General features: G+C 42.6%; 1 protein-coding gene across 2 annotated transcripts in view; it reads right to left on the bottom strand.

Moving 5' to 3' along the window:
• grin2aa (glutamate receptor, ionotropic, N-methyl D-aspartate 2A, a) overlaps positions 1-17,991 on the bottom strand; it is a 184,357-nt gene extending 166,366 nt beyond the window's left edge. The window contains exons 1-2 of one of the 2 annotated variants that reach the window (XM_037791906.1): positions 17,281-17,991; positions 4,505-4,999 (exon numbers count right to left, since the gene is read on the bottom strand). In XM_037791906.1, the coding sequence (XP_037647834.1) occupies positions 4,505-4,996 (492 nt within the window). In that variant the 5' untranslated portion in view covers positions 4,997-4,999; positions 17,281-17,991. Of the gene's footprint in view, positions 1-4,504; positions 5,000-17,280 lie in introns of those variants that run through there. The other variant, XM_037791907.1, reaches the window with a different exon arrangement.
• Positions 17,992-19,675: the final 1,684 nt, after the last annotated feature.

Raw genomic sequence — 19,675 nt, 5'->3', positions numbered from 1 at the left:
CAGACGAATCAAACTGGAAGTGTCGATAGGAGAAAATACTGAGTGTTCGTGACCAACATGATCCGGTTGCCATTATTGACCTCGAGGCAAGTCGATAATCATTTAGTGTGAGAATTACATGAAGCCAATCTACAAGCCGGGCCAGACATCCACCCACACAATTACACCGGGTGAGAGAATAAGAAAGACTTCAAAAGCTGATGCAACAGAGGAAGGAGAGAGCGACAAAATCACACAAGAAGGAAAGTGTGAAGGTAAGGAATGTCAGCAACGAGCAAAATAATACAAACTATGATTTTTTTTCTGATTTTTTTCAACCCGCCCAGTTTTTTAAAGGAGCTGCCAGGGTGGCGCCTTCACGAGGGGATTGCTGAGAACGCAGCAAGGGAAGACATTTCTTTTCCTTAATCAATAATTGATTCTTTTCAATACAGGCGAGGGATGCATTATTCAACAAAAGGCTGAGAGATGTATGGAAGGGACCATCGCAGGGAGATACTGCAACATTTATCTAATTAACAAGCAAGAATGAAAGACGGAGAGGAGGATAGAGAGAAGGGCTGAGGGGACAACACAAGGAGAAAAAGAAAGGAAAGGAAAGGCGGAGAGGAGATGAGGCGTAAATAGTGCCCTTTTTTTAAAAAAATAGGGAAGCTCTCAGATAGTATTCTCTAGAGGTTGACGTGGAAACGGCTTTGACTGGAAGTCCTCAGCACCAAGAAATTTAGCCTCCAAATGACGGGCAAAGGAAGCAAACACACACACAGTATGTTCAGTGCACGGTGAGGCATTAAAGCATATATACGCAGGGAAATTTCACGCACGTCTATGCACACACAAGTACGAAGGCGTAATCGCGAATAGACAAACACACTGAGGGTCTTACAAGGCGTAATCATCGGAGGCGAGCTTCTCCTCATATTTCACATAAGGATTAGCGAAAATCTGCACGGAACAAGGCAGCAGAAAGACTCCGCTACTTACACTTCAGAGGGTAACCGTATAAACCCTTAACCTACAGAGGGTGAGGAGTTATATAAACTTTAAAAGGAGGGTAAAAGACTGTGTAAACCTTACAAGGAGAGGATACGGCAGAGAAGAATCTTAATCCGTGTTTGGGATGGGAAACACACTGCAGCGCTCGCTAAACATCCACATCAGATTTAACTGCTGTATCACGGCCTTTATTCAACTTCTAATCATATCATGCATCGATCAGTCTAACATGTGAGACAGGGGCGATGTATTTAAGGCCGACTGATGCGTTCACCTCAGGTTCATTTACAGAACGTTACGAGTCTGTGTAATAGAACATGTGTCAATTTGATCTTGAATCTAGTTGTTGAGATATTATGGTTGAATTTTCAAGCCAAACAGCTACCACGGTGCTAACGTAGCAGCCAGGTGGTTCTCACGCTAACAAGCTGAGGCCGTGCTCGGCTCGTGATTGGCTCAGCGGTTAGTGTGTGGGTGGGACCTCCATACTGCAGCTCCATCAACCAATCAATACTGCGCAGACTCTGGCTCCAAATGACGTAAAAATCTCAAAATGACAGATATTTTGGCTTCACTTTTGTACAGTGGGAGAAAGTGGAGACGCGTCGTCCGTCTATATATACAGTCTATGGTGCTGACCTTTACATTCACACTTTTACATCTTTGGCATTTAAACAAACCCCTAGCTTGGATTTCCTATTAAATGCATTAGATTCCGTTCAATATATAGGAAATCTGGTGCAAACCAACCGTCATAATCCTCTAATGTGTCCTCAGATACACCGTACAAACTGTTCTCAGGATGAAAAACGCTGCATCCCCAAAATGTTCAGAAGAAACAAAGTATTGACAATGACGATGAACTTCACACATTGTGAAGTGCATTTGAAGCTAGCACAGGGAGACAGATGAGTTGGGAGGAAAGACGGGAAATGTGAGAAAGAAAACAAAGGGAAGACAAAGTGGTGGGTCGAGCACTTTAAAGTGGATTATTTTCTCCTCAGCTGCTCCTGCAGAGGAAATACTCCTGCTGTCAAGGAGCTGAATTGCTGCTGTTTCAATGACACTCGCTGACAGGGGACACGAGGTGTGTGTGTGTGTGTGTGTGTGATGTGTGTGTGCACGCTGCTGAAGTAGGTGGTGTGTGGCAGGTGCCAATCAGGACATTCTGTAATTCCCCTCCACTCAGCCTCGCCTCTGGTCAAACTGAGAGATTATCCCTCACCCCTTCATTTCCCCTCTCCACCTCCTCTGTTTCAACCCTCCCCCTTCCCTCCTATCCTCCACTGAGCCCCTTCTCTCCTTCCATCCTCTTAAAAGTGCCACGCGTGTAGCATTACGGGATCAATAAACCATTACCGCAGTAACTTTAAGACATTTGTATATTTACTGTAAACAAACGAGATAGTCGCTGAGAGGTTCTACAGTCTCTCGACCTCTGTGCTGCATGTTTTATTGCGGGCCACGGGGTCGCATTTGGTGGGAAATCTGCCGGAAGAGAGGGATTGCTCTATGGCGTGAAATAGGAAGAACGATGTTTTTTATTTCAGGAGCTTAAGATTTTCTCGCACTGGCGGATCTTGAAGAAAAAGAGAAGGTTTATAGAAAAACAATTCATCCTCTTTAGGGGAAGTGAAAGAAGACACACTAGGTTGTGGGAAAGAAGCGAGGATTTATCAAAGGTGTGGTTTTGAAAATGACTAACAATCAAGACTCCGGTTTCATTTGTTTACAATAATTACACCAAGGTATATGTCAATAATTTGACATTGGTCACACTGATGTTTCAAAATGCTATATGTAGCATCTTTAAGTCTGGCTAACACACCGTCTGATAAGCTTTCTTTGATCTTCTGGGCAAAGAACACATAGGAATATCCTCATTGTGAATCTGATGAATCCCAGGAGCTAAGCACTGCCAGTATCATGTGCTGTTCATCCATTCCTATTCACGGTTCAGGGTGATTGGCAGGCGAGGGGCCTCACCTATTCAAATGCGAGAACCAATCAGGACTCGAGCACTTTGTCTGAAGGAATCCTTCACCATGAATGGAGACTTCCAAGATTACAGCTCACTGCACCACGCATGCAGTTGCCGTTAGCCAAACTTACAAAAAACGCCCACTCCTTCCATATTTCCTCACCCTGTCCTCTTCAGCCATCCATTCTTCTTCTTTTCCTTCTGTTCTCTACTTGCTTTTTCAAATACTCTCTTCTTCTACCCATTCATCCAACACTTACCTCATCCTCCTACCCCCCGTTATTTCCTCCACATCGTCTCTTTCCACCACTGCTAACCTGGCTCCTATCTGTGTTTTCTTTCTTTAGTCACCAGCTACACTGACTGCGTTTACATGCACACTAATATTCCACTATTATTCCGAATATGAAAATTATGTGAATTAGATACGGGCCACTTAAACAGCATATTCCGTTTGGATATTCTGAATTAGACCTTATTCCGAATGGAGCATTTTCCAACTAAGATGTGGGATAGGCTGATATTAATCGGGTTGTAGGAGCATTCTTTGGACATGTATACAGCACATTCGGAATATGTGTCTCAGTTGGGGTTTTTGCGGCAATTAGCGACATACGGCCTCTTGCTTGTTTACTGCCAGCTCTGTGCGTTGAACACAATCCAACTAGCCGACAGTTTGCAGAGATGCATGCCCAAAAGAAAAGCCCACATTTCCGATCAGAAGGAGAAACACACCTATATTTAAACATTATGAAAGACGTCGATATCAACAGGTTGAAAGAGGGAGGCTGTGTTCGCACGGTCCAACAAGTCCGCCACCAGTGGAAAACTTTGACCTAAAGAAGCACAATGGCACAAGCGACTCCTGCCGTTACACTTTTCTATATTTTGTTATGTGATAAACGAGGGCATTGACCCCTGTCACACACAGTTGAGAATGGTGTGGGATTCACCGGCTTCGGTGATGAGGATGCCCTGAGCTCCTCAAATGGACCTGATGATGCTGGTAGGAATAGGGAAAAAGACAAGGCAGCCAGCTGACTTCTTTAGCTAAATGGGTTGTTTGTGGATCAGCATGATGTACATCATGGGGATGTTTTACATAAACGGGAATATTAGTGGAATATTCATTGTTGTAAACAATGTTCATTAGCTATGTAAACAGCTTAGTAGGAATATTGTCTTTTTTGGAATAAGGGCAAAAACTGGAATATTTGGTGTATGTAAATTATTTGACAAGGCTTCCGTCTGGTCTGTTAACATGAGAACACATTATTACCATTTTACAGGCTCTCGACAGCCCCGACAGCCAAATATGTAAAAGGTGACAGGTGAGTGTGTGCTTGATTTTCTCGGTTCAACAAAGACTCAAAGCCAGAACTTTTTGGCAAATCACTCCAAACCAAAATCAATTCACCCATTCAGTCTACTCCATACACCATCTGACTTTGCACAACTTCATCCATTCATCAACAACATCCATACAGTCATCCAGCAATCATCCACTCCAACCATAATCCTCCATACCTTATCAGCCATGATCATAGACGACCCTCCGTGGATGCCCAGGATGGGTATGAGCGTCTGCGAGGAAATAAAATCCAAAATTTGGGCGATGGCCTCCTGGTCGGTGCCATCCCCGTACACCACGCCGTGGATCTTTGTCCCGGACATCAAGTCGCACATGTGGGTGATGATGCTCTTCGGGTCGGTCTCGTTGACCAGCAGTGTGACCACGTTGACGTCGATAGGGTCCTCCTTGCTCCACAGCGCTCGGATGTCCCGTTCGGAGATGAAGCGCGTGCTGCCCAGGATCACCGCAATGTTCAGGACCGGCACTTTATCCGAGGCGCTGCCGGTTCGCTGCTTTTGGGACGCCACTGGGTCCGCAATCATGGTCACCACCACCAGGAGAGCCAAGGACAGCAGCACACTATTACTACCACTGTTACTGCTGCTCCTTCTACTCCTCCTCTTACTCCTTTTGCTGCTGAGGGACATACTGCCGAACCACTTCATCCCCTGCATGGGTAAACGGGTGAGGGAACAGATGAAGACGGATCAAAAAGAGAGAAGGAGGTGGCGGAGAGAAGTGAGGAAAGATGATGGCAGAGAGAAAAAGACAGGGGAGATAAATTGTTAATGCACCGCTCTTTTTAGCCCACACATTCAGGTTGTATCTTTCTCCTTTATTCCACTTCTTCTCAGTAACGTTATTAAACACATAAACCTTGTGGGGAGGGAGGTGGCCTTGAGAGGAAGTTGCGGAGGGGTGAGAGAAAGAGAAGATGACTAACAAGTATAGCCTATTCTTTATGGTCACGACGCTGGGATCAGATGATTCAGGAGCAAGCTGTGCCGGTCGGAAGAGGCAGGCCGACAGTTATACAGTTCACAAGTGTTATATCTTAAAAGTCAACCTTCAGCATAGATGAATGAACAACTTATGAGGAGGACGCTATGAGTGACAGTAACAGACAAACTGTTCTGAACATTCATATACGATTGGTTCTATTACACTTCCTGCCAGTTGGTTGATTTAGTTATTCCATTATTTGCAATGTTGTGCAGGACAATGATATTATGTATATTTATGATTGTGTAAGAGAGTGACATAATGGTGGATAATTTGGTTTTCATACTATAGAGTTCAAGTCTGTATCGTATACAGCATGGGGCATAGGGTTCTAGCAATACATTATAACTCAAAGTACTATGTTATCATTTTTAGTCATGCTAGCAGCATGGCTTTAGGGATAGAAATGTTGATCTTTCAGTCTGTTGGTCAGTCCACCACTTTGGTCCAGACTGAAATATCCTTAACAACCAGTGGTGGAATGTAACTAAGTACATTTACTCAAGTATTGTACTTAAGTACAATCTTGAAGTACTTGTACTTTGAGTATTTCCAATTGATGCTACTTTATACTTCTACTCCACTACATCTCAGAGGCAAATATTGTACTTTTTACTGCACTACACTACAATTACTGGATAGCTTTAGTTACTTTGCAGATTTATAATATTCTTAGTATTATTCTTATTTGTATCATTAATAATAATAATACTACTACTAATAATAATAATAACACCAGCACATGAATCAATAATTATAATCCAGTGATATACTGTATATTATTCTAAAATGGGCCATTCTGCACAATATTTCACTTTTGGTACTTTAAGTATATACTGATGCTAATATCTTTTGCTTTTACTTAAGTAAGATTTTGAATGCACGACTTGTAACTGAGTATTTCTACACTGTGGTATTACTACTTTTACTTAAGCAAAAGTATTGAGTACTTCTTCCATCACTGTTAACAACTATTGGAAGGATTGCCATGATGTTTTATGATGACATTCATGGTGCCCAGAGGATGAATCCTAATGATTTTGGTAATCCCCTGATTTTTCCTCTAGCACCACCAAGAGGTCAAATTTCCAATTTGTCCAATAACCAAATACCTGCAAAACTATTCCCATCAACCTCAGCTGTACTTTGTGTTTAGTGCTACTAAGCAAATGTTAGCTTGCTAACACACTAAACGAAGATGGTGAACATGGTGAGCATTATATCTGTTTATCATCAGCATATTGGCATGCTGAAGTTAGTATTTAGCTCAAAGCACTGCTGTGCCTCACAATGCTGTTAACATGGCAATAGACTCTTGTTCATATACAACTAATATTTCAAATTTGGTCAAACCATTCACAGCTTCCTATCAGGGCTCAAAAAGAGTCAAAAAAGTCAAACGTTATGTTCTCACTGCATTAACCCCACTGTCATGAACTTAGTAGTGGGTTGACAGGAAATAAACCTGTAAAAAGCTTATGTAAAACCATAAAATTGGTGTATGAGGTTGTCATACTGATATTTTTAATTAAGTGCCTTATAAAAGGGACATCACAGTGCAAGCACAACAGTATTGGAGTTGTACGGTATGGTAAGTACAAATACATCTCTTCTCAGCCAACAAGAAACTCTGATGTGAATAGAATGAGAATGAAAAAAAATAAAAATAAAAATAAAATCAGTTACATCTGCCCCATGGTGATGATGCTGGTTTGAGCATTTCTCCACTTGTATTTATTACTTTCTTATATAAATGATTCAACATACAGCGTTGTGTCACAGCTGTCAGACACACGTACATAGAGATCATTTTTGTATCGGAGCGTTAAGTAAGAGACAAATTACATAAAGGCTGAGAGGGAAAGAACAGACCGACTATAAATAGCTTGGGATGCCACTGCGGGCCTCGGACAGGGGGACAGAGGGTTGGAGGGGGGTTCCCTCAGTTGAGACAAATGTTGATGAGTGTGGATGTGTCACTCTGTACCAACCAGAGTGCGAGAGTGCAGTGAAACGCATTCTCATGCAACGGTTTGTATGATATTATGAAAGGTTATTCCTCATTTTTTATGAACGTCCAGCACCACGTGTCAGTTTCCGCTCGTTACATGCATACAGTCTTTCCAAAATAAACTTCCGTCTTCACAGAAAACAACTTAGTTAGGTTTAGGAAAAGATCATGGATTGGATTACAATAACAACTGAAATTAAATCTAAATCGACGCTGACTGCTGGTTTCACGAGCAACGTGTCTCCTGGATGAGAGTCCGGAGATTTTAGACCCACCCATCCACCCCAACCTCCTCCCTACGCGGACTTTGTCGCTCTTTATACTTCCTAATTCACGATTACATGGATTAAATACGAATTGATTTTGTGCGATATATTAAAATTCCAATGCATTACTTTTTGTAGGTATAGCTTCGAACAGTGTATCATCATCACACACAGATCACAAACCCCTCTCCCTACAGTGATAACACTCACTGGACCTCCTTGGACCTCCGATGCTCAGAGAGCATAAAACATTGAGCGTGTGTGTGTGTGTCGGTTTATCATGATGTGTAAGACATATGAGCAGGTGTGCTGAACAGTAGAGCGTGAGCAAAATCAGAAGGGCATGAAACATATGGCCACATAATGTGTCCATGTGCACTGCTGACGATTTATGGATTCACTGACAGGACCACGTGGCGTTGCATCAGTGCAGAGCCTGTTGGCGCATGATTGATTCACAGGAGCCAGCAGTGTGTCAAAAAACAGTGCAGGTTTAAGCACCGAGATCATGAGAAACTAGTCTCATTTACAAAAGCCTTCCTTCCCACTAACAGCACTGTGAAAAAAAACATGTTACCAATGTCTTCTCATAAGCAACCAGTAAAATGGAGTGACTCATGCAGATTTAATAGCTACCAAGGACATGATGTTTTCAATGCAGCTTCTTTGTCTATTTGTCTCGTAGTTAACAGGATAGAAAACAGGAAAAAAAAAAAGTGGAAAGTTATGCCAAGGGCAATAGAGCAAGCATTAGTTGGTTTTGGGGGCAGATCACTACAAAAAAAGATATTAAATGCTTTTTTTAAAATGCACGATAAGACTTTTTTTTCGCTTTTTTGCTGCTTTTTTCCCCATGAAATTTTGCACTTACTTGAATGACAATATCATGACATAAGTATCCAATGATTGTATATTACTATTATATGTGTATGCAGATCTGGATCTACTGATGCAAACTTTTGAGAGTCTTTTGCACTACTATAATAGTACATTTCAGTGAGAATATGCACTCTGTATTCACCTATTACCCATTTTTAAAGTATACAGATACTGTAGTCACGGTGCCTGCCTGCTCCTGTTTAACTGGCCTCCTTTCCTCCTTTTCCATCCTTATCAGAATACCTTTCTAGTAAAAACACATTTCTTTATTTTGTAAAGTTTCCCATTACTGTCCAACCCTGCTTGCCCCCAAGAAAGAGAGAAAACTGCAGCTGCATTGTCTATTTGTAAGTATGATGATGGTTTTATATCATTTTCTGTGAGCTAGGATTTGTCATACTTTTTGATTCTGTAATGAAATCGAGACTCCAGCGGAAAGGCTCCGTTGTGAGTTGAATAATGCATGTGGGCTCACTGTGTCATCCTGTGTGTTTTTAAAACAAGACGAGGACTGCTTGTCCCTCCCTGCCCAACTGAGCATAAACACTGTTTGAGCAGGCCTTAGGATGAATCATCCAAATCTAGGTCCATTCAGAGATCGCAGAGAGCACTGATGCCTAACAGGTCTCTTTCAAAGGGTTGTCATCTTCCGTCACCTAAAAGCTGTAGGATTACGTGAAGGCTTGCCCTTACAGTTTTCGAAATCACTTAACGCTGTAGGACTGGTATTTATTTCTCAGTGGAACAATGGAACACTTTCTTTAAAGCCTGCTTCACTTTCCTATATTCACACACATTCACTTCACACTTTTCCTATCTTTTACATTTTCCAAGCTACAGAAGAGTAGCCATGTTGGTGGCTCCCCTTTCAGATCTTGCTCAAGAGCACTTGAGCATGGGGGTCTCTTTCTGTCAAGAGCAGGCGGGAAACTCCGGGTCTGAAAAGTGAAACTCAAGTGCCTTAAACTTGCATTCTTTCTAATAGCCAGCAGGGGTCGACTCCTCTGGTTGCAAAAAGAAGTCTGATTGTATAGAAGTCTATGAGGAAATGATCCTACTTCTCACTTGATTTATTACCTCAGTAAACATTGTAAACATGAGTTTATGGTCTCAATCGCTAGTTTCAAGTCTTCTTCAATACAGCATGATGTTCATTTAGTAAATTATGGTCCAATTTAGAGTCAAATAGACCATAAAGCAGGGGATGCTTTAGGGCGTGGCTACCTTGTGATTGACAGGTCCGTGTTATCATCATCTTACAACTTTAACCCCTTTCACACTGTGTTTTCAGTTCATGAAAGTTAATTTCTAACATTTGGTCGCCTAAAAATTCGGCTGTGCTTAGCGCCACCCTTTTGTGTCACTTCTGGTTCCAAGAAACCAAGATGGCGACGGCCAAAATGCCAAACTCGAGGCTTCAAAACGACAGTCCACAAACCAACGGGTGACATCACGGTGACTACGTTCACTTCTTATATACTGTCTATGGTCAACAGGCATTAAACTCAAGCAATTCGGTTGAAGGATTGTCTTCATGATAACTAGACCATCTTGCTGCTGCAGCTGTTGCTGCTATTATCATTTTAAATATTACATTTCACTATTAATATCACAGTATCAGTCGGACCATCGAACTGTTAAAAATGCTTTTCATCCGCAGTTTCTGGAGGCTACAGGAGCATTATGGAGCACACACAGGTCTGGACAATCTGACATGCTCCACACTGCATCAATATACATAAATGCTTTCATATGTACTGCACATATACAGTATAAGGATTTGGGGAACATGTTGCCTCTGTTTTCATGAATACTATGTAAGGACGGAGGATGATGAAAAAGCTACTAGGCCATTTCAGGATATGTATCCTCCTCAACAGCTATGGTGCATGGCAAAACCAGAATTATAAAAAAAAGGTCAAACTGGCACCAATTTGGCACATTATGATATTTATAGTAACAGGCGAGTTCATTGTTGACAAGATTATCTTCCAGTACCGACGGGTGGTGTAGAAATCTGACTAACAAAAGAGAAGAGTGTTTATCGTTCCGTGTCTCAACTCTGCAGCACCACAGGGGGGATTTTAGGGCGAGAAGGATAGCGGGAAAGATGGGCGGAAGAGGAGACAAACAGGCAGAGGGAGTAAAGGCATTGCAGAGAAAATTTATATTGAGAAAGAGACACAGACGTCACGTACAAAAGGAAAGAGGAAGAAACAGAGAGGGAGAGCATCGCCAGCCAAATCGGATTGGGGCAGTTTGTCGTCACACAAAGGCTTTCTTGGCACCACAACAGTAAATGATGTTTGGCAGGCACATCCACACTACTGGCTATCATGCACACACACACACACACACACACACACACACACACACACACACACACACACACACACACACACACACACACACACACACACACACACACACACACACACACACACACACACAGACTCATATACATTTCCTATCTTACAAAAGTGCATCTACGTATTCATACCAAATCTTTCACTTTCTCAGTGATCAGTGAATAAGAAAATGAAATACGATAAAGGTGTTTTTTCTTCTCTATCCTATTCCCTTTCAGATAATCAGAAACACACTACACGCGCGCACACACACACACACACACACACACACACACACACACACACACACACACACACACACACACACACACACACACACACACACACACACACACACACACACACACACACACACACACACACACACACACACACACACACACACACACACACACTAGCGCTGAAATCTCTCTTACCACAATTCCCACATGGCTTCGCCGCCACAAAGCTGCACGTTTCTGGTGTGCACACACACAACTAGGTTTCACGCGCATCAATAATTCAGCCGCATTATCTTTACATGATGATTAATACGATTGCATTTACTGCGGCGGTCACATTCGTTCTCCCTTCTATCTTCCTAAATGGCATTAAAATTAGATTAACATACTGTACACACACTCTATTGATATGATTTATTTACAGAGTCGGGGCTGGGCTGGTTGATGCAGAGGATGATAAGTGTGTGTTTTACGATGCAGCGGCCCAGAGGACGCATGTGTGTGTACATACTTTCTGGTTTGTAGAAGAAGACTACACTTAATATTGTATGTTTGTTTTCCATCCCACATTGGCTCCTCCATTACTCTACAATCAGTCATCGCCCATTCATCTATTCACTTATCGGCCCATCCTTCCCTTCATTTGTTATACTGTTTTCATCCTTCTATAGTTCCTCCACCTTCAGCCACTTTCTCCATCACTGTATTGGCTTAAGCAAGAACTGAATTTTCAAAAATTTAGCAAAATACATTTGAATCCACTACTTCTCTGTGAATATACTGAGAATACATCATCAAAAGAGTGGATGGAAGGTCACCAATAAAGGCAGACCTGAGCAGGCAGTAAAATCATCATCATCATCATCAACTACATCTAATCATCATCTAATCATCAACTACAAATAAGTTAGAGCTCATAATGGAAAATATAATAATTTATTCTGTATTTTGTAAGCTTGTTTAACGTGGCTTTTTAGGCTATCATTGCTGTCTTAACCTCATAAAAACGTCATGCTAGCTTATCATGAAGGAGGCTAAATAACATTCAGAATTTATGCTCAATTTTGGCAAGGAAACACTGGCATGACCATTTTCACAGGGGTCCCTTAACCTCTGACCTCAAGATATGTGATTGAAAATTGGTTCTATGTGGACCCATGAGTCTCCCCTTTACAGACATGCCCACTTTATGATAAGCTCACGCAGTCTGGGACAAAAACCATGCAGTTTTCTGAATGCAATATAAATGTGTTATTTTTCGCCTATTCTAAAATGGTGTATTTGAATATTTCTGCATACTGGGGTCCCTAAACAGTTTTGAATTACATAAATTGGGTTTCACTTTGAAAGCTGAGACTCCTCTGGATCCAATGAGCCCACCTGTATTCATGTGTGATGATGTAAGTCCCCATAGTAACCATTTCATATAGTGAGACCATTTTTTGAATGCTCAGCCTCATGAAACTTTACAACCACAAACTAGAGACCTAGAGCATTCACAGGATGGATGGCTTTCCTAGGTAGATTGACAATAAGGGGGTTTCTGAGCAGTTTCCAGAACAGAAGAGCCATACAATTGCCGAAAAATGCAATTCTTCATCCCCCACCCCTACCCCTCTAAAAAAAAGGGGGCAAAATGGGGTTAAGTTGTGTAATGAGGAAAAGGGATCAATAGAATCTGGCAGCAACCATAAGCAACTACGCTACATGGCCAAAAGTATGTGGGCTTGGCTCCTTGGTTCCAGAGAAGGTAAATCTTAATGCTCCGGAGTACAATTATATTAAACAACAGAGTGCAATGTTCCTGTGCATTGTCATGTTGCCGGCCATAAAGAAATTGTTTTTATTTATGTTTTAGTATGGGAGCCTTTAGGGGCAAACTTGCGTCATCAGCGGCCGACCTCCCTATAGCTCTCTAGCGGCTGCTCCTCGGTTCCTATTCAGAGGAGGAACTATTGTGCCGACCACTTTGATAGTTATGTGGGGTCTTCCCTTAATTTCGGAAAGGTTTGTTTTTATTTGACTATTGCTAATTGTGAGCCTGTTTACTAACTTTTGACCTTTATAAATTTGAACCAGCTGTGTCTTGGATCAGCGAAGTGAGGAATGTTCTCCCTCTAGTTTCGGTTCATCAGTCTACTGTCTCATTGCTGCACTGCATGTCTGCAAAGATACACAAAGACTAATTCTAAAATAACTCGGCTTTGTTTCTCCCGCAATTATTCCTATTTCTCTCATTCCCCAGGTTCTGTGTCCTTCCATCCCTTTCTATTTCAAGAGTTTCATTCTAAAATGAGATTCTGCCATATGCAGAAAACAGACACCAAGGAAAGGAGATTGTATGAATGCAAATGTGCTGCTGAAGTTACAGGCCTTTGCATACAAAGTGACAACAACGTTTAGAGGGATTATATATGTTTTGAGTTGTTATTGTCTTTTAAGTGGATACATTTTAAGAAATACTTTGATTAAATAATATATTGTTTGTTCCCTTTCTCTTTTTTTACTACTCAATTGAACACTTCTGCATGCCCTGTTCTCAACACCTGTGTCACATCTTTCTTTTCAGGGACAATCCTCTGCTGCACAGAAAGTGATGCATTTTTTAAATTCCCAGTATTATGTTATTTGATTTTCAAAATAAACACAGAACTTGATATTTAGCACGAGCAGTTATGGACGCCTTGGCTGAACGGATGAGTGACCAAAACTAAGGGACACCACAGAAAACCTGCATCATAATGACATCAGGAATGACATCACAGTGCCACCGACACTGACTGACCGACAGTTGGCCTATGAGATGTGCAGTTCTAAAGCAAAGAGGATGAAGCTCCAATTATTTTTGCCAAAATTAAAGGGTGACTCCACTGATTCGGCGCAGCCTGAGAAAACAGTTGTATAATGTCTTTGGCAGCTCTGGAGGAGATTTCTAGTCTGCAAAAGTAAACCAAGTGATGTCATGAGGATTATTCGGTTCGGGCGGAGAGACTCCAGACTCATTATGGGAAGTAACGGATCACAATGCTAGGAACTAAAAGTCAGGATAATCTCAACCTCTGCGGCTTCCTTTCAATCGTGACTTCTCCAAACTTTGCTGGAGTGTCCCCTTGAAGTAACCCAAACTATACCCCCATCTCTTCTGACGTTCGTCTCCTTCGTCAGCTCATCATTCCTCTACCCATTTTCTACCAGACATTCCCTCATCGTCTCTTTCTCCCTCTCTCTCTCCCAGGGCCCAGCCATCTGCTCCGTGTGCCCTGGCGTGTGCATGAGCACCCATGAGAAACCCAGTGGAAGTAATCGTCTGCTACCACTCAGGCTCCAACATGTTGTCTGCCCACTGCACATACCTCTTTAGCTCCCTGCAAACCCACTGTTGGTGTGTGTGAGGGAGAGAGAGAGAGAGAGAAAGAGGGAGACCAACAAAGAAAGAAGTGACACCGCTAGTGTTCTCTTATATAATGTGTGTGAACAGTGTTTCTCTCTCTCTCTCTCTGCACCTGATGCCCGATACACACCTATGCCTCCCTTCTCCATTGGATTATTACACTCTACGCTACTCGCTCCTTTATTTGCAGTTCTGTTAGTGATAATTGCATCAGTCAGTTTCTGCTCCATTAGCATGCAGGAGGCCCGTATCAGGACATTGTCTCTCTTTGTGAATTTCAATTTGCTTTATTGGCAAGACATGTATGTTATTTAAAATAAAATAGTGGATAAAGAAAAAGTAACGATTATTATAATACAAACGAATCATGTTAGGGCTGTCAATCGCTTAAAATATTGAATCGCGATAAATCGCATGATTGTCCATAGTTAATCGCGATTAATCGCAAATGAATAACACATTTTTTTATCCGTTCGAAATGTTCCTTAAAGGGAGATGTGTCAAGTATTTAATAGTCTTATCAACATGGGATTGGGCAAATATGCTTGCTTTATGCAAACGTATGTATATATTTATTATTTGAAATCAATTAACAACACAAAACAATGACAAATATTGTCCAGAAACCCTCACAGGTACTGCATTTTGCATAAAAAATATGCTCAAATCATAACATGTCAAACTGCAGCCCAACAGGCAACAACAGCTGTCAGTGTGTCAGTGTGCTGACTTGACTATGACTTGCCCCAAAGTGCATGTGATTATCATAAAGTGGGCATGTCTGTAAAGGGGAGACTCGTGGGTACCCATAGAACCCATTTTCATTCACATATCTTGAGGTCAGAGGTCAAGGGACCCCTTCGAAAATAACCGTGCCAGTTTATCCTCGCCAAAATTTAGCGCTACTTTGGAGCGTTATTTAGCCTCCTTCACAATAAGCTGGTATGACATCCCTGAGGTTTTCTAGTTCCATATGATGCCAGTATCTTCACTCTAGCTTTAAAATTGAGCCTGCTATACAGCCTCTGAAAGATCGAACAGCGGCCCGGGCTAAATCGCAAGTTGCGTTCATGCGTTAAAGAAATTAGCGGCGTTAAAACATCACGATAACTCTGACAGCCCTAAATCATGGATGTATTGTCATTCAGGGTGGTTAGATGTAGCTTGAAAGGTTAATTTGTTATCTGTCTGTGTCGCTTTGTGGCTTCTAGTCCTGCAGCGTTTCTGTCTTTGCCAACAAGGAGAGGACTCTTTTCGCTGAAGGCCGAAGTCAGAGGGTGATTTCGGACTTTACTCAGCCATGAACAATGCTGATGAATTTGAAACACAGCGGCCGCTGCCTTTGCAGGAGCAATCTGCTCGGTGCTTGATGGGCGACTTGATTTTAACCCTTTACATTTTCCTGTGACTGACTACTGTAACTTCAGAGTTAATAGTGTCTTCTTCTATATGTAAATATGTTAAAATCTTTCTTTCTCCACCCTTCTCCCTGTGCTATTGTATAACGGGCAACAATTGACGCAACAATACTTCTTGAATGCACACAAGCATTACAGTACACACTCTTGCTGAATAGTGAAAGCAGGCAACCCATAAGGCAGCATGGTTATAGTCTACAGTATGGGTCCCTCAATCTACATGTGGGGAGGTACTGGGTTAGCACATTATTTCCTTTTGCTGTCATAAAAATATGGATTGCCCTTCCATTGGGCTGCAGCTGGCGCCTTTACATAGAGAGAGAGAGAGAGAGAGCCTCTCTGTGATAGGAGAACTGCGCTTCAACAACGTGACCAAATCCAGAGAACAGGAGAGAGAGAGGAGAGAGGGGTAGAAGAGAGAGGAGATGGAAATTCATTTGGATCCCCCCACATTATGCTCAATGGGACCAACACAATACAAGTGCGACCCCTACTGGTGCAACGTTGGCCTGCCTTCCCTCACTCTGGGCCAAGACGCTCCTTTACATAGTGAATGATTTTTTTTTAATATATTTTTTTTTTAGGGCAAAATCACTTTCTGTCACGTTTTTTTCGGTAGGGCACATGCGCAAAGATTTATGCCCTAAAATGTCGTTGTAACTTCAAATAAAATGCGTTCTTAGAGATGTCCCCTATAATATAACGCTGACCAGTCGTCCTGGTATGGGATGATGATGATGATGATGATGATGATGACGGAGAAGAGCTGAAAGTTGTACCCAAAACCCCCGCAATGGGCTATATATCCAACCTCTGGATACAATCACCAGAACGCACACAGCCACAGTCTTTATTTGGTGTGACGCGCGCTCTGCGTTAAACTCATCTTCTTTATGGTAAAACCACAGCGTCTGTTGGCTAGAATTGGAGAGGGTGTTGGGTGCATGTGCCCAAACTACCAAAATGATGCACGTTTCTTTGAATTTAACAGTCGGGTTTATGGGTGTAAAGGTATATTTATCTTATTTTGGCGTTGGGTTGAGATATATACTGTATGCATTATGCGCTTTGAAGCATGCACCCTGCATGCGCTCCGCTCACTGCGCCATGCGTTATGATGAATTTATGAGGAAATTAGAACACTTGACGTAAGAGCTGAGAGAAGATCATTTTGTTTTGCATCTCATGGAATAATGCGCGCCTCGCATCGTTTTAAATCTTTAGGGACAGCTGTGATCTCCACGGTGTAGTGTGGGTGCCGCACTTTGGATATGGGGGACGCCAGAGACACCAGAGAGGGAGGACGGGGTGGGGGGGTGAAGAGAGACATGATCATCACAACCCAAATTCAGATGAGAAATAGCACAGACACAGACTAAAAAAAGTACTTACAGCATCTCCCTTCCACAGAGCTCCAAAACAGTGGTGTGAGATGACATTGCAACAGTCCCCTTCTCTCTCCTCCTCTGATGAGAAACCATGCAGCAGCCTCTCTGATGATGATGATCACACTCTCAAAAAAACACCACTGGCACAAGAGGAGAAGAAGAAGAAGAAGGAGAAAAAAAAATATCACTGGCGATTAATTATTTCCACCGTGTCCCACAAAAAAAAAAAAAATGAATGAAATCCCCCCTCACTTCACGGGCGCGCAGCTGCGAGCAAAAATCACTGTTGCTGTTGTAATCCAATCTTCATCATCGTGTGTGTGTGTGCGCGCTGATTCTCCACTGCAATCTCTACTGCTGCTGCTGCTGCTGATGTCCACACCGCGCATTGTTGGTGGGGGGGCTCAACCTGCCTCCGGTGTGATCGCAGCTCCCGGTAAAGCTATCCCGTTATTCCCATCCCGGGGCCAGGAGGAGGAGGAGGAGGAGGAAGAGGAGAGGCGAGAAGAAGAGGAGGCAGGTGAGCAGCCGCCGGACGCACACAGAGACGCACATTGACTACTACAGTAGAGAGGCTCTCCGTCCGGCAGCCTGCAGAAGAGAGCATGGGACCCGCTTCACACAACGTCTCTCTCTCTCTCTCTCTCTCTCTCTCGCTCTCTCGTCGTGCACGTGTGTGTGCACGCGTGCATGTGATTTTGGTCTGTGTGTGTGTGTGTGTGTGTATGCCTGCGCGCTTCTGCAGAGGCAGCTGGATAGATAGACGGACTGTCGGTCTGTCTCTCTCTCTCCTCTCTCTCTTTCTCTCTCTCTGCGCTAAAGCTCCTTCAGGGAGCAGCTCAGCTCAGTCAAACACACACATACATACATACAGGCAGAGTTGGGGTACAACGCAAATGATTCAGACAGCACATTTCCACCCTCCTCTTTCACACATCTCCATTGTGATTTTAGTCAAGAATAAGCCGACTCTCTTTTGGCGACAACCGTCTCTCCCCTCCAATCATGTACGTCTTTGGGGGATTTCAAAATGTGGACAACTTGCAGCACAGCAGAGCAGCTATAATATGAGGATATAAATACAAAGTATGTTTTATTTATCCTTTATTTAACTAGAAATGTTCCATTAAGATGCGACGGGGACGGCAGTAGCTCAGTCCATAGGGACTTGACTTGTGAAACGGAGGCTCGCCGGTTCAAGTCCCCGCATGGACCAAGTACTGAGTGTGAACTGGTAGCTGGAGAGACGCCAGTTTGCCTCTTGGGCAAAGGCACCAACTGCTCAGTGCGCCTGTCTGACATCTCTCCATTAATGAAGTGCTTTTCTTCTTCTTCTAATGTATATCAAAGTAAAAGTATGTTTTCTTTATCCTTTACTTAAGATGCAATATCTCCTCTGTAATAAGGGAGTCCTCCTGGTCATACCACCAAGCAGTGGTGCAAAGCAAATACATTCTGGCTGATGAACGTCTTGTTGTTGTTCCACCTTCAACCCAGGTTGAGTTCAAATGTGGGAAAACACACAGAAACAACTTGTGAATGTGAATGCACCGCAGACCTAAAGCAATTTCTGAATAAAATGCGGTGTGTGTGTGTGTGTGTGAATGCTGGAGGCTGAAAGGCTGACGCTAAAGTCTGTAGGCAGCCTGCACAATAAAACCAGTTCAAAGGCTAATTCAGCTAATTGAAAATAAAAATAAATAAACTGCTGGAAACAAACGGGTTTCATTTGGTTTCACTGTGTCGTGACATGTTGAAATGGAAGAGTAGAAGACGTGTGTTAACTTACCGGCGAATTTGCACCGAAGTTTCCAACGTAGCTAGATGTTTCCGGTCATTAGTCAAGAAGTGTTTAGCATGAACTGTTGATTGGGCTGCGTCACGGGTTAATTGCTTCCGACCTGGAAACAGCGGACACAAACTTTTAGTTCCTGCTATGCAGAAATGTTCCGTGGATACTCCTACAAATCCGCCATGTACTGCTACAGAACTGTGAATATAAACCTGCTGCTTTATGGGGTACTACTGTGATTTAGTAGAAGCGAAAGTTGGTGGACTTGACAGACTTAAAAAAAAGAATGGTCAAAACTGATGCAACAGTCAGCAAGAAAACCTGACTTCCCTACAAAAATGCTGGATCCCTCCAATGCAACCAATAGGCAGGTTTTAGTTGGAGCCTACTGTGGGAAACAACATTATGTCAAACTCCCCACCTACTTATGTTGTCAGACTTTACAAATTCAGATATACAACTATCTCCATGTGCTTTGTACCCCCATAAGAGTAAACTGACCAGTTCCTCTTAAGGCCCAGTAAGTGGGAATAAATGGACAGGGACATCATTAATGGAACATGTCCACGGGGGCGTTTTTTATTACGAGGGATCAACTCGCTTCCCA

This window comes from Sebastes umbrosus, chromosome 14 (assembly GCF_015220745.1).
Source record: "Sebastes umbrosus isolate fSebUmb1 chromosome 14, fSebUmb1.pri, whole genome shotgun sequence".
NCBI classification, from domain to species: Eukaryota; Metazoa; Chordata; class Actinopteri; order Perciformes; family Sebastidae; genus Sebastes; species Sebastes umbrosus.
Note: the sequence above shows the minus strand (reverse complement) of the source record. Positions and strands in the feature narration are given on the sequence as shown.